The 13,432-nt window shown below is 40.1% G+C and overlaps 1 protein-coding gene across 2 annotated transcripts; it reads left to right on the top strand.

The window, feature by feature from the left end:
* Positions 1–71: 71 nt before the first annotated feature.
* On the top strand, positions 72–11,152 carry OIP5 (Opa interacting protein 5). Of its 2 annotated transcripts, none has more exons than XM_045823332.1 (5): positions 72–451; positions 688–754; positions 5,682–5,780; positions 6,961–7,042; positions 9,824–11,152. In XM_045823332.1, exons 1-5 carry the CDS (start codon positions 133–135, stop codon positions 9,917–9,919), a joined length of 663 nt encoding a protein of 220 aa, XP_045679288.1. In that variant the 5' UTR covers positions 72–132; the 3' UTR covers positions 9,920–11,152. The 2 variants fall into 2 exon arrangements, with proteins under 2 accessions (XP_045679288.1, XP_045679287.1); XM_045823331.1 differs by having other exon boundaries at positions 74–451; positions 5,658–5,780.
* Positions 11,153–13,432: the final 2,280 nt, after the last annotated feature.

The raw sequence follows: 13,432 nt of genomic DNA, 5'->3' as shown, positions 1-13,432 counted from the left end.
AGGCTCCGAAGGGCGTGTCCAGGTACTGACTGTGCTCCAGGCCGCGGCTCAAGTTGTCCAATGAAAAGGCAGGAGTCGGGTTTGGGGCGGGGCCTTGTGCGTGTTCAAAATCTAGGCGGTGGTTGCGAGAAAATGGCGGCTCCTTCGCGGTGGCAATTCTCTTGCTACGCAAAGCCCCGGGAGGGTGACTTTTGTGATGGCACTAAGACAGTTGACGAAACTTCTTTTACGACTTCCATGGAATGGGACACACAGGTGGTGAAGGGGTCCTCGCCGCTTGGCCCCTCAGGAATGGGGACGGAGGAGCCGTCATTAGGCCCGCGGCTGCCGTCCTGGCTGCAGCCCAAGAGGTGCATCGTGTTCCAGTGCGCGCAATGCCACGCTGTGCTCGCTGACTCGGTGCACCTCGCTTGGGACCTCTCGCGGTCCCTCGGGGCCATTGTCTTCTCCAGTGAGTGGGGGCGGTGTTTGGGGAAGGTGAAGGAGGGTCCCCAGAGGGTGTTCCGGGTTTCTCTCGGGGTGGCCGAATGTCTGCTGGGCTAGAAAACGGGATTAAGATTTGGAAATTAACCCATTGCCAGGGTTGGGACCAAGTTTTGTGGACATGATGAGCCTATCTGGAAGGGGTAGTTTTCCCTTACGAGGTCCCCCAGCTACGCATTCTGACCCGCTTTTCTTTCTTCCTAGGGGTTACAAATAACGTGATTTTGGAAGAGCCCTTCCTAGTTGGCATTGAAGGTTTACTAAAAGGCAGGTACGCGCTGAGTTCCAGATCCGACTCTAGTCCCTGACTTGATATTGAAGAACGTAGAATGGACCTGCACAAGGAGAAAACAGTTTGTTTCAATTGTGCGCTGGAAGAAAAGTTTATTCCATTCATACAATGCATTGGAAGTATATACTCCTTTTACCTGTTTCAGGCTTCTACAAACTTCATGCATTAATGAATGGAAAAGTTGTATTTGTGTAGATTTTAAGATCTTTCTGGCCCTGGCTGGTGTGGCTCAGTAGATTGGCTGCTAGCTTCTGAACTGAAAGGTCGCTGGTTCAATTCCCAGTCAGGGCACAAGCCTGGGTTGGAGGGCAGGGGCAGGTCCCCAGTTGGGGGTGTAGGAGAGGCAACCAATCCATGTACCTCTTACATGTTGCTGTCTCTCTCACTCTTTCTCCCTCCCTTCCCTCTAAAAGTAAATAAAATTTTCTTTATACAAAAAAGATCTTTCTGAGGGCTACATATCCCTAGTGGCTGGTGCAAATAAAGTGAGGCTAAGAAAGCTGTATCTAGTAGAGCAGTGATTTTCAACCTATTTCATCTCATGGCACACACAAACTAATTAGTAAAATTCTGTGGTACACCAAAAATACATATATTTTGCCAATCTGACGAAAAATAGGTATAATTTTGGCTGTTGTTGTGTTGGCTGTTGTCATTCTTCATTTGACAATCTAAGGGAAAAGAGGTCAGTGCTCCAGACTAAATAGTTATATATTGCTTATTTCAAAAACTCTTGCTGCACACGAGTTGAAAATGCTGTTGTAGTAAAGGGAAAAGGAGAAAATTATCTTTTGGTATATAGTGAGAATAACTTATTAGAAACCATACCCTTTGAGGTAACTAGGACTTTTAAGTTTACATTTAACCTGGAGTTTGTAATAAGCAATGGCAGGACTAATTCTGCTGTAACCCAGAAAACTGGGGGACAAACACAGCTGAAGGTAATGTGCTTGAATACAGTGATCACTCCCTGATACCCATGGTTTTACTTTCCATGGTTCCAGGTACCCAGGCTCAACCACAGTCTGAAAATATTAAATGGAAAATTTCAGAAATAAGCAATTCATAAGTTTTAAATTGTGCATCATGCTGAATAGTGTGATGAAATCTTAAGTGTGTTGCTTTTTGTCCAATGTATGTATGCTGTATATACTACCTGATGGTTAGTTGTTTACTAGCTGGCTTGATTATCAGAGTAATTGTTACAGTGCCTGTGTTTGTGTTCAAGTAATCCTTTACTTAAGAATGGTCCCAAAGTGAAAGAATAGTAATGCCAGCTATTCAAATATGCAGAAGAGAAACTATAACGTGTGTGTGTATGTAGGAAAACACACAGTATAAATAGGGTTCAATGCTAGTTGCCTGGCTCAGTTAGGTGGAGCGTTGTTCTGTGCACCCAAGAAAGGGTGCTGTTCCAGTTTCTGGTCCAGGCACATGCCTGTGTTGCAGGTCCATCCCCGGTTGGGGCGTGTACAGTGGACAACCAATGCATGTTTCTCTCTCCCCAACCCCCTCTCTCCCTTCTCTCTCTAAAATAAATCAATAAATATATCCTTGGTGAGGAGATATATATATCTATATATCTATATATCTATATCTATCTATATATAGATAGATAGATAGATATAGTTTAGTATTATCTATGGTTTCAGCATTCCTTGGGAGTCTTAGAATATGACTGGTGTGGCTCAGTGGATTGAGCACCAGCCTCTGGACCCAAAGGTCACCATGTTGGTTTTTGGTCCAAGCATGTGCCTGGGTTGTGGGCCAGGTCCCCTGTTGGGGGCGTGAAGAGGCAACCAATCAATGTTTTTCTCACATATTGATGTTTCTCTCCTTCTCTTTCATTCTCCTTTCCCCTCTCTAAAAATAAATACAATTTCTTTTTAAGTTTCCACTGAGGATAAGGGGTACTACTGTATTGCCTAGTAAACTTTGCATCTTGCCTGTACTATGATTTACAAGTGACAACAAAGTACTCAGTGAATTTTTTATGATAAGGCTCCTCAATTTTGAGTGTTGGCTTTAACAGCAAGATAGTTAATTCTTGCTGTTAAAGATAGTTAATTCTTGCTGTTCAGTTTTAGGGTTAAAGTGTAGGAATTCTTATTGCTTTAGTTACTAACCAGGAAGAGTTCTGTTGCTCCTCTTTCCCATCTGAATGACCCTAGCCTTACTGGAGTGTCCTCTTCCCACCCAAAGAGAACAGAGGGAAGGAGAGGTGGCCAACTTGGAATTGGACCATATGGGGCCAGAGGCAGAAGCTCTCTGAATATCACCTTAGAAGGAGGATAATGCACCTAGACCCATGCTGTTCAGTGCTGTAACCACTAGCCACATCTAGCTATTGAGCATTGTGGCCATTCTGACTTGAGATATGTTGTGAGTACAAAATACATACTGGATTTTGAACACTTGGTACCAAAAAGTTAATATTTAGAAATAATGATTACATGTTGAAATTATATTTTTGATATATTGGGTAGCATAAAATATATTAAAACTAATTTCACCTGCTTAAATTTTTTTTAACTGACAGAATTTTAAATTACTTAATGTGGCTCATATATTTCTGTTGAACAGTACTGATCTAGATGGTTTATAAAACACTAGAGGGAAAGAACCATGTATTTGGGTATTTTTGGAATAATGGGAGCGGTGGGACTTGGCAGGAAGAGATTGATTATCAGGAATTTGTTCATGCAGTTACGGAGGATGAGAAGCCCCAAGAGCTGTAGTTAGCAAGCTGGATACACCAGAGAGCCATTGGTTTAACTCCAGTCCAAGTTCACAGGCCTGAGAACCAGGAGAGCCAAAGGGATAAGTTCTAGTCCAAAAGCCAGCAGGCTCTAGAGCCAAGAGGAGCCTACATTTCAGTTCAAGTCCAAAGGCAGGATGAAAGACCAATGCTAGAGTTCAAAGCAGTCAGGCAAGAGTTCCCTCTTACTTTTGAGAGAGTCAGTCTTTTGTTCTAGTCCAGCACTGGTAAGATGAGGGCCACCCACCTTAGTCCTCACAATCTGCTTTACTCAGTCTACTGATTGAAATGGTAATCTCTTTCAAAAGCACCCTCACAAACACATTCATGATGATGTTTGACAAAATAACAAGGCACACTGTGGCTCACTTAAGTTGACATACAAAATTTAACTATCACTTGTTAACTTGACATCCACACGTATCTGTTAAAACCATATTTAATCTTCAAGTAAAGACAATAACAAGATCATAATTGTGTAACATGGTGCAACTATTTTACATACAACCAAAAATGAACCAACCCTTTCTCCAGAAAAGGGGATAAAGTCTGTAACTGATGTTTACTTTTCTCCTTTCTCATAACTTAAATACTATGGTACAAATTTAACAGTAATGTTATAGACAATGTACCTACTGTTACATGATAAGGGAATAAGAAAGGGAAGAAAACATACGCACAGACATTCATAACAAAAGACAGTAGAAATATTCATGACAGTTACAGCTCTCTTTTCTATAACTGGTCACATGCTCATAGCTGCTGTTTGTAACTACCTTCTGCTGCCCATTGTGCATTCCTGCTGCCTTCAGCACGTGCTCCGGCTCCGCTGGGCGTAGTTCTTTACCTGGTGTGGGGGTACAAACCTTTGTGAAGGACCTGAGCCATTAGCAGACTACTATTCAATGAAATAAAAATGACCACAGTCAACACAACAAGAGCCAACATTATACCTATTATTTTCACAGATTGGCAAAAAATATATTTTTGGTGTGCCACAAAATTTTAGTAATTAGTTTATGTGTGCTATGAGTTGAAAAATGTTGGAAGGTCTATAGTTATATGCTTTGTCTGATGTAATCAATTCCTACATAGAATTTAATTCAAATTAATGCAACTTTATTTTATGGCTGGCTTTGTGGTTGCCATCGTCACAAAAAATGCAGTACAACACTTGTGGTATAGGACTTCATTTACCAATAAATTTAGTGTATTTTGTTGCTTGGGTTTTTAAATATCCATTGACGTGAATCTTTATTTTTAGCCATGTGATTTTTGAACTCCATTTTACTGCGTACAAGTTTCTTCTCTTACCAAGACACTTTAAAATTGCTTTCAAAAATAAAAGTAAAAAAAAATTGCTTTTAGTACATGCAGAAGGTAACATGTTTTATTTTTCCTAAAACATTTCTTTGTAATGTTTGAATGTTCGTGTATGCCAGCAAATATGGTAAGTAAGTGACTTACCCAAGTGGTATTAACTCACACTAAAATCAACATTTCTCGATTCTTCATCCAGTAATGTTTCAGAGGATGAAGGAAAAGAAAATTGATGGCTTGCTAGAGTAATAGGATTCCTTTTCTTTTTAAAAGTTTTTTGTTTCATCTGCAAAATAAAAATCCTGGTTTGAATGCTATTAATAAATTGTTTAGTAAGGCCTAGTCAACTTGATTGCTCATTGGTAGCTAATTTAAATGGTCATGTGTCGTTTTATATGTTTAAATGTTAATCTGATTAGTTAGCTCTTTTTCTGCTTTTCAGACATAAATTACTTTTCTCTGTTGAAGTGACAGTTGTGCATCCATGATTTTTTTAAATTATGTATTTTTTCCCATTACCATTTAGTCCCCTCATACCCTTCTTCCCTCCCGCAGTCACCACATTGTTGTCCAAGTCTATGAGTCCTTTTTCCATGGCTTCTTTTGTGGCTGCAGTCCACAAGGTTATCTGTCATCGTCATCTAAGGTGTAATTATATTAAAACTTGAGTTAACCCTTCTTGAATGTGACAGTCCTATGATAGCATAGTTTTTAGGAATGCTTCCAGAGAGTGGTTATTTTCTATTTGTTTCTGATTTTCTTTCTTACCCATGTTCTGTTTTGTTTTTTTTTTTTTTCTCCCAGCACTTACAACCTTTTATTCTGTAGTTCCTGTGGGATTCCCATTGGTTTCCATCTGTATTCTACCCATGCTGCCCTGGCTGCCTTGAGAGGACACTTCTGTCTTTCCAGTGATAAAATGGTGTGGTGAGTAGACTTAGATACTCTTTTATTTTTAAGGTTTTATTTTATTAAGTTTTAGAGAGGGGAAGGGAGGGAGAAAGAGAGGGAGAGAAACATTGATGTGTGAGAGAGACATTGATCAGTTGCCTATCCTATGTGCCCCCACTGGGAATCAAACCCACAACCTAGGCATGTGCTCTGACTGGGAATCAACTGGCAATGTTTCACTTTGGAGAATGACACTTAACTAGCTGAGATGCACTGGTCAGGGCAATTTCTTAATCTTTAAAGTGAGTTGGACCCAAAGGTCTATATATTCTTTTTGATTAAGTAGAAATTGGGAAAGTATAGGTAGCATGAATCTGGGAAGATGATAAATCTATATCTGTGTATATCAAAATGAATTTGGTTGCCAGTCACAGAAAAGCTGACTCACAGTGGCTTCCACAAGTCAGGGTGGGGGGTGGTTGGCCACTCCAGGAGTCTTCTAGTGGCTCAGCTGTGACAGGGCTCTGGGTCAACATCTCTGGTTTTCTTGGCCTTTTCCTCTTGGATGAAAGATGATGGCTGGAATTATCTATAGACAGCAGCATCCCTACCTGGAAGGAAAAGGATATGGGAAGTATGGGAATATAGGGAAAGGTCTTCTTTTATCAGCAAAATAATTATTGGCCAGAGCTGTGTCATATGATTGCCTTACACTGGGTAAACAAGTCTGTGGAAATAGGGAACAAAATTGCCACAGTTGGCTTAGAACAGCTATGGTTCGTCTCTAGGACACTGCTGCCCTAAGCAAAATCTGGGCTCCATTAACACCAAAGAACTGAGGAATGGCTTCTGGGTAGGCAACCAACAGTTGTCATGTGATTATTTTTTTTCTGACTGTGCTGCAGTATCTACTGAGAGGTGGGAAGCTTAGATTCCTCACGATTATTTATGTGACCCTGGTTTTTGTCTAGTTCTTCCTGGGATAATTTTGTCTCTTGTATTCCTGGCTGGCAAGGGCTGGGATGAGAAACTTAGATTCCCTGATGGCTTGTTACTTGAGGATTTGTTTTTCCTACACGATACATTATGAATCTTGAAGTGGAAATCAGTAAGAAAGCAGTCTTTACTCGACAGATATTGCCTGAAAGGGCAAGTTTGGTTCATTTATAATCTTAATTGTAGTATGGTACTAATACTTTCTCTATTTTCTACCTAGCTACCTCTTAGAAACAAAAGCCATCATAAGTGCATCTGAAGTGTATATTCACAACATGCCTTTACCAGAAAAGGTTGCAGAGGTAAAATTTCATAATTCTTGTATGTTTCCTTTAATCTAGACAACTGCTGATAATTTGTACTAATAAACTTGGGGGCAATGAAGTGATGTGATACTCGCACTATTCTTTTTTTTCCTTCCCCCAGCAGTTCTTTATACTTGGTTTGACATACCTTATTGAATTTATGACACAGCAAAGTATTGCAGTCCTATTGAAAGGTCTAGTTCAGGAGAGGCTGGAGAGCCACTCTGCCCCTGCATTCCTGCACTCTCCGTCCTGTGCTGGGAGTGGACACTGTCATCATACACAGATCTGCCCTCTTTGCACACGACATATGCTTAGATGTCTTAGAGGAAAGGGTGGTAAAATGATCATTAAGAATTCTTATTTAAGTGGTTTTTACTAGTGGTTGATGGTTTTGAGTTAAAAAAGCAACTTTGGTAGCTTGTCTACTCTGAGTGGAAATTTGGCTATAATTTTACTACCCTCAGAAGAATTTATTGTTCATTTTGTTTTTAGGAGTGTTAATAGTTTATTCCTTGCTAGTTACACATTTAGCAAGGAATCAGTAAGAACTCAGTCTTTAATATTTTGCTTTGTGTCACAAATTCAATAAGGTATGTCAAACCAAGTTTAAAAAATTGTGGTAAAAATTAGGAGACACAAAGTATGACCCATACACAAATAAAAAGCAGGCATCAGAAACTACCTTTTAAAGGGCCCAAATATTGGATTTAGAAGGAAAAGCCTTCAAAGCAGCTGTTATAAATCGGTAAAAAAAACCGAAAGAGAACCATGCTTAAAGAAGTAAAGGAGCTTTTTCTGCCGGAACTGCCATTTTCCAGTAATTCGCCAAAATGACTGACACAAATGGAAAGAGGAGAGGCCTTTTAGAAAACAGGGTGTTGCTCCTTTGGCCACAAACATGCGAATCGACAAGAAAGGTGATATTGTAGGCATCAAGGGAATGGGCAGTGTTCAAAAGGAATGCCCCACAGAGGTTCCCACGGCAAAACTGGAAGAGTCTACGTAGTCACCCAGCATGCAGTGGGCATTGCTGTAAACAAACAAGGGCATGATTCTTGCCAAGAGAGTTAATGCACATATTGAGCATATAAAGCCCTTCAAGAGCCAAGATGAAACACGTGAAGGAAAATGATCAGAAGAAGAAGGACGCCAAAGAGAAAGGCGCCTGGGTTCAGCTGAGGCGTCAGCCTGCTCCGCCCAGAGAAGCGCACTGTGTGAGAACCAATGGGAAGGAGCTGGAGCTGCTGGAGCTGCTGGAGCCCGTTCCCTAGGAATTCGTGGCAAGATAAGCGTGAAAAAAGAAAAGACCTCTGTACTGATTTTTTTTTTTTTTTTTTAAGAAAATGTAAGGTGACCATGTCTCATCAAATAGAGAATATCCCTGCCCTGGCTGGGTGGCTTGGTTAAAGAGTTGTCCTGTACACCAGAGGGTTGCAGGTTCAGTTCCCAGTTGGGATGTGTATGAGAGGCAACCGATTGACGTTTCTCTCTCTCTTTTCTGTCTCGCCCTCTCTCCATCCATCCCTTCCTCTCTTTATCTAAAATCAATAAATATATCCTCAGGTGAGGATTAAAAAAAAAAAAAGAATAGAGAATATTCCTAAAGCGAGAGAAATTATAAAAAAGAACATGATGAAAATCCCATGAGTTGAAAAGTACAATAGCTGAAATGAAAGATTTCACTCCAGGGCTCAGTGGAACTGGTCAAAGAAAGAATCAGCTAACATGGAGATACAGATTGATGATCTCATGCAATCTGAAGAGGAGAGAAATAATGAAGAAAAATGAACTGAATGAACCTAAGAGACCTGCTGGACATATCAAGCACACATAAATATGCTTTGGTAATGGGGGTACAATTGGAGAGGAGAGAGAGAAAGCAGTAGAAAAAATATTCAAGGAAACAATGGTTGAAAACTTTTCAAATTGATGGGAAACATTAATCTACATATTTGTAACCTCAGCAAGCTCAGGTAGGATAAATTCAGAGATCTGTACCCCAGCACATCCTAGTAAAAATATTGAATATAAACAGAAAATAATCTTGAAAGCAGCAAAAAATAAAAATAAAAAAAAAGATCCTATCCCATCAAAGAGCACCTCAATAAGATTAACAGGAAATAAGATTTTTTTTGTTAACCCTGAGTTCAGCAGAAGACTGTTATGCATTATTCTGTATTCCGTGATAAATTTATAAGTTAACTTATGAGTAAGTACATACTGCGTGCTGAGTACACTGTGAAGTTGGGTTCTAAATACAGCTACTTTAAGGTGAAAGAACTATTGAAAATTATTGAATTGCAATAAACATCTCTTCTAAACCTGGGAAGCAGAGCTACTTTTGACCATTAGCAGAATATTAAAGAAAGTAATTTTTTTTTACTGTGAACAGAGTTAGAAAAAAGATATACTCTTGCCACGAGAAAAGGAGAGGAAGACTAGTTGATGCTTCTGTCTCCACAAGTTCTCTTATTTTATTCTTGTCTTAGTTTTTGGAGTTTCAGCCTGATGATAGGGTTAGGCAAGAAGGAAACAGAAGCAGTGATGTTCAGCAGCAATAAATGGTCTTTTTTCATGAGAAACTTTATATCTGAGGATCTTATTGTACTGTTATATTTATATACATTTCTTTCAGAAATAGAACAAATATATTAATAATTGTGTTGAGACACTGCCAGCTCCCAATAACTAGCTTGAATTTGAAGTGACTTCTAGAATCAGCAAATTGAGAGATAAGTTTATGATGCCCTGATATGTATATATTTCTCTTCCTAGCTGAAAGAGAAGATAATGTTAATGCATAGTCACTTAAATTCACTGATGGGGATGTTGAAGGAAGTGGCTCCTGACCAGTCCAAGCCAGAAAACTGATCCAGAACCAGAGCTTGAGTACCAGGGTCAGGCCTTACTGCTATCTTCAAAAACAGGTGCTGTTTGATAACTTCTTGAGAAAGACTGACTTCAAGAATGGACAGCAAATATGGTTTATTATGTTTATCTCAATGCTGATTTTCTAACTGATTTGTGAAGCTGTTTCTCAAAGATGAGAAACTAAGGAGACTTCTGTCTAGGTTTCATAGCTATTTGCCTTCAGAAATTATTTTAGCTTTCTTAATAGTTTCACAATTATTTCTGAAAACATCTTTAATTGCACATTTAGGGATTAAGAGGCAGTGTGCCGTGCTCTGATCTAAAGATGCTTGTGAAAATAAAGTTGTACTTAATGTCCACTACTGTGATTCCTACGTGGAGCAGTTATATGAATACTGACAGTCTTTTTTTGAATGGAAAATACAGGTACATACATATTCTATAGGTAATATTCAATAAGTTGGACAATATGCAGTTTTTTCTTTTCAGTTGGAAACTAAGCTTAAGGTAATGAATAATAAAACATCAACATTAACTGAAATGCTCTGGGGCTTTTTCGTATTTTGCTGTACAATAGCACTTGGGCTCAGCAGCTGTAGTAAGGGTTCGAAGAAAAGGGACATAGAATTACAAGCACATGTAACAGGTAACTGAACTGGCCTTGGGGATCAAGTGAAGTTTCAGTGGTGGTCTGAAAGGCAACTGGGGGTTAACGAGGTGGGGGAACAACCAATTCAAAGGCCCTGTAAGGCCCTTGAAAGAAGGCCTTCAGGAGTTCTGGTAACCAGAGACCAGAAGGTGCAAGGTCCTCCTAGACTCTGGAAGGATGTTTGTTTTAATTCCAAAAATAATGAGAAATCCTTGAAGAATTTTCAAAGGAGGCCTATGGCAGGATCTGATTCTCAGAACCTGGTGATGGCTGTTCTGTGGAGAATGGGTGGGAGGGGCTCACACTGGCACAGTCAACAGACGGGACCAAGAGGTGGTACTTAGAGAAGTTAACTTGGTTCAGATGTAGCTAGGTTTTTTCTTTAAAGCAGATTCTTTCCATTTTATACTGCATAAAGGATACTTCCCTTTAAAATATTTTAAGTTGTTGAAAATTCTAATTTGCTTTATGCTTCTAAATTGCAAAATTTGGCTTTGTAAGCAAGGGTGTGAAGCTTCTGGGAACAGTCCAGAAAATTAGTACTATATTGAATCATCTGAGTTTTTTTATTGTATGTCGGTCTGTCTGCCTTGATATATTTCCTTGATCTCAATTAAAAAGCTGGGCCCTGGCTGGCGTGGCTCAGTGAACCAGATCACTGGCCTGTGAACCAGAGGGTTGCAGGTTCAATTCCCAGTCAGGGCACATGCCTGGGTTGCAGGCCAGGTCTCCAGTAGCGGGCATGTGAGAGGCAACCCCACATTGATGTTTTTCTCCCTCTCTGTCTAAAAATAAATAAAATCTTTTTTTTTTAAGCTGCTCTTATGTAGCTATTTTCTTTACCTTCTGGATCTGCCATTTGGTGGATTTTCAATAGAAAATAAAATGCTTGAACCTGACATCAAATTAAGCTGGCTGGCTGGTTTTAAAAAGATTTTTTTTCCAAATACAAATTATATGCTCACTTAGAAAAACATGCAGATATAGGTATGTGACAAAGTTAAGCCTGTACACTTTACCTTTCCATTTTCAAGGGGCATAAGATAGCATGCTGAGAAGTGGACAAACTCTGGAGCCAAACGATTTGGTTTCACATTGTGCCCTAGATACTTAATAGCTATGAATTTGAAGAATTGACTGAAGCCAATCTTGTAAAATAGGGATTAAAAACTAGGGATATCGTGAGGATTTAAAACAAGTTAATGAGTACACCTAAGACATTCAGTGTTGGGAACTGCCAAGTGCCTGGTTTCAGAAGCTGTAATCTTCTGCCGCCCCCCCACCACGGCTAAGGCTGAGTAATGGACCTTGGGACCATAAACCACTAAGAAGACAGCTTATCTTTCTGTCAGGGGTGGTTCCTCTGCTCCCTTTACTTCACCCTGCTTGGCCTCAGGCAGATGACTGGTTAGCCAGTGACAGGTAAGATACCTTAAGGGAAGGATGACCTAAGACAGGCATGGGCATGAAGGGGCCCTCAGGGAAGGACTTAGGGGGCTATAGCAAAAGAGGGTGATGGACCCTCACCCCTCAGCTTTGACATAGCCTAAGTCCTCATTCTATAAGTCTAATCTCTTGGCTGCCTTACTTCCCCTGCCTGACTTAAGCCTGAAACAGTGCTGGTGGGCAGTGCAGCCCTGGGGTGATCAGGCCTAAGAAAGAATGCATAAATTCCTCTGAAATCTGCTTTGCTAAGAATGCCCTCAATTTTCTGGTAAGGGTTCAAGTATAAAATGAGTTTGTTTCCCAAAGTTTTATGGCCCTTTGACCAGCTGACCCTGGCTCAGAATAAGCCCTCATAGTTTTTTGTATGTTATCTATTGTTTGATCATTACTGCCTGACAATGATTAATGAGCTTTACCTGTACACCTGTGCAAATTCCACCCAATAAAAGCCCCTTGAAGAACAGGCTCCTGGCCCTTCTCCTCTGAGAGACTGGCCACCTTTCCTCTGCCAGCAGATCATGTCTTGGTAGACTTATTTTTTTTTAAAATATGTTTTATCGATTATGCTATTACAGTTGCCCCATTACCCCCATCACTCCCCTCCATCCTGCACACCCTTTCCCACCCACATTCCCCCCCTTTAGTTGATGACCATGTGTCATACTTGTAAGTTCTTTAGCTTCTACATTTCCCATTATTCTTACCCTCCTCCTATTTTCAACCTACAATCTATGCTACTTATTCTCTGTACCTTTTCCCCCTCTCTCCTCCTCCCACTCCCCTGTTGCTAACCCTCCATGTGATTTCTGTTTCTGTGGTTCTGTTCCTGTTCTAGTTATTGCTTATTTTGTTTTTGTTTTAGGTGTGGTTGTTAATAATTGTGAGTTTGCTGTCATTTTACTGTACACGTTTTTTATCTTTTCTTAGATAAGGCCCTCTAAAATTTCAGATAATAAGGGCTTGGTGATGATGAACTCCTTTAACTTGGCCTTATCTGAGAAGCACTTTATCTGCCCTTCCATTCTAAATGAAAGCTTTGCTGGATAGAACAATCTTGGATGTAGGTCCTTGTTTTCCATGACTTGGAATACTTCTTTCCAGCCCCTTCTTGCCTGTAAGTTCTCTTTTGAGAAATCAGCTGACAGTTTTACGGGCACTCCTTTGCAGGTAACACTCTCCTTTTGTCTTGCTGCTTTTAAGATTCTTTCCTTATTTTTAATCTTGGGTAATGTAATAATGATGTGCCTTGGTGTGTGCTTCTTGGGTCCAACTTCTGTGGGACTCTGAACTTCCTGGACTTCCCAGAAGTCTATTTCCTTTGACAGATTGGAGAAGTTTCCTTCATTATTTGTTCAAATAAGTTTTCCACTTGTTGCTCTTCCTCTTCTCCTTCTGGTACCCCTATAATTCAGATGCTG

Source organism: Phyllostomus hastatus, unplaced genomic scaffold (assembly GCF_019186645.2).
Source record: "Phyllostomus hastatus isolate PE091 unplaced genomic scaffold, TTU_PhHast_1.1 phas_scaffold_501, whole genome shotgun sequence".
NCBI classification, from domain to species: Eukaryota; Metazoa; Chordata; class Mammalia; order Chiroptera; family Phyllostomidae; genus Phyllostomus; species Phyllostomus hastatus.
The sequence above is the reverse complement of the archived record's forward strand: the minus strand, read 5'-3'. Positions and strand labels throughout refer to the sequence as shown.

Coding starts and splice junctions, on each gene's coding strand:
- OIP5 (XM_045823331.1), top strand. CDS start 133: ATGGCGGCTCCTTCGCGGTGGCAATTCTCTTGCTACGCAAAGCCCCGG. Junction 452..687: donor CGGGGCCATTGTCTTCTCCA/GTGAGTGGGGGC, acceptor CTTTCTTCCTAG/GGGTTACAAATAACGTGATT. Junction 755..5,657: donor GAAGGTTTACTAAAAGGCAG/GTACGCGCTGAG, acceptor TTTTTCTCCCAG/CACTTACAACCTTTTATTCT.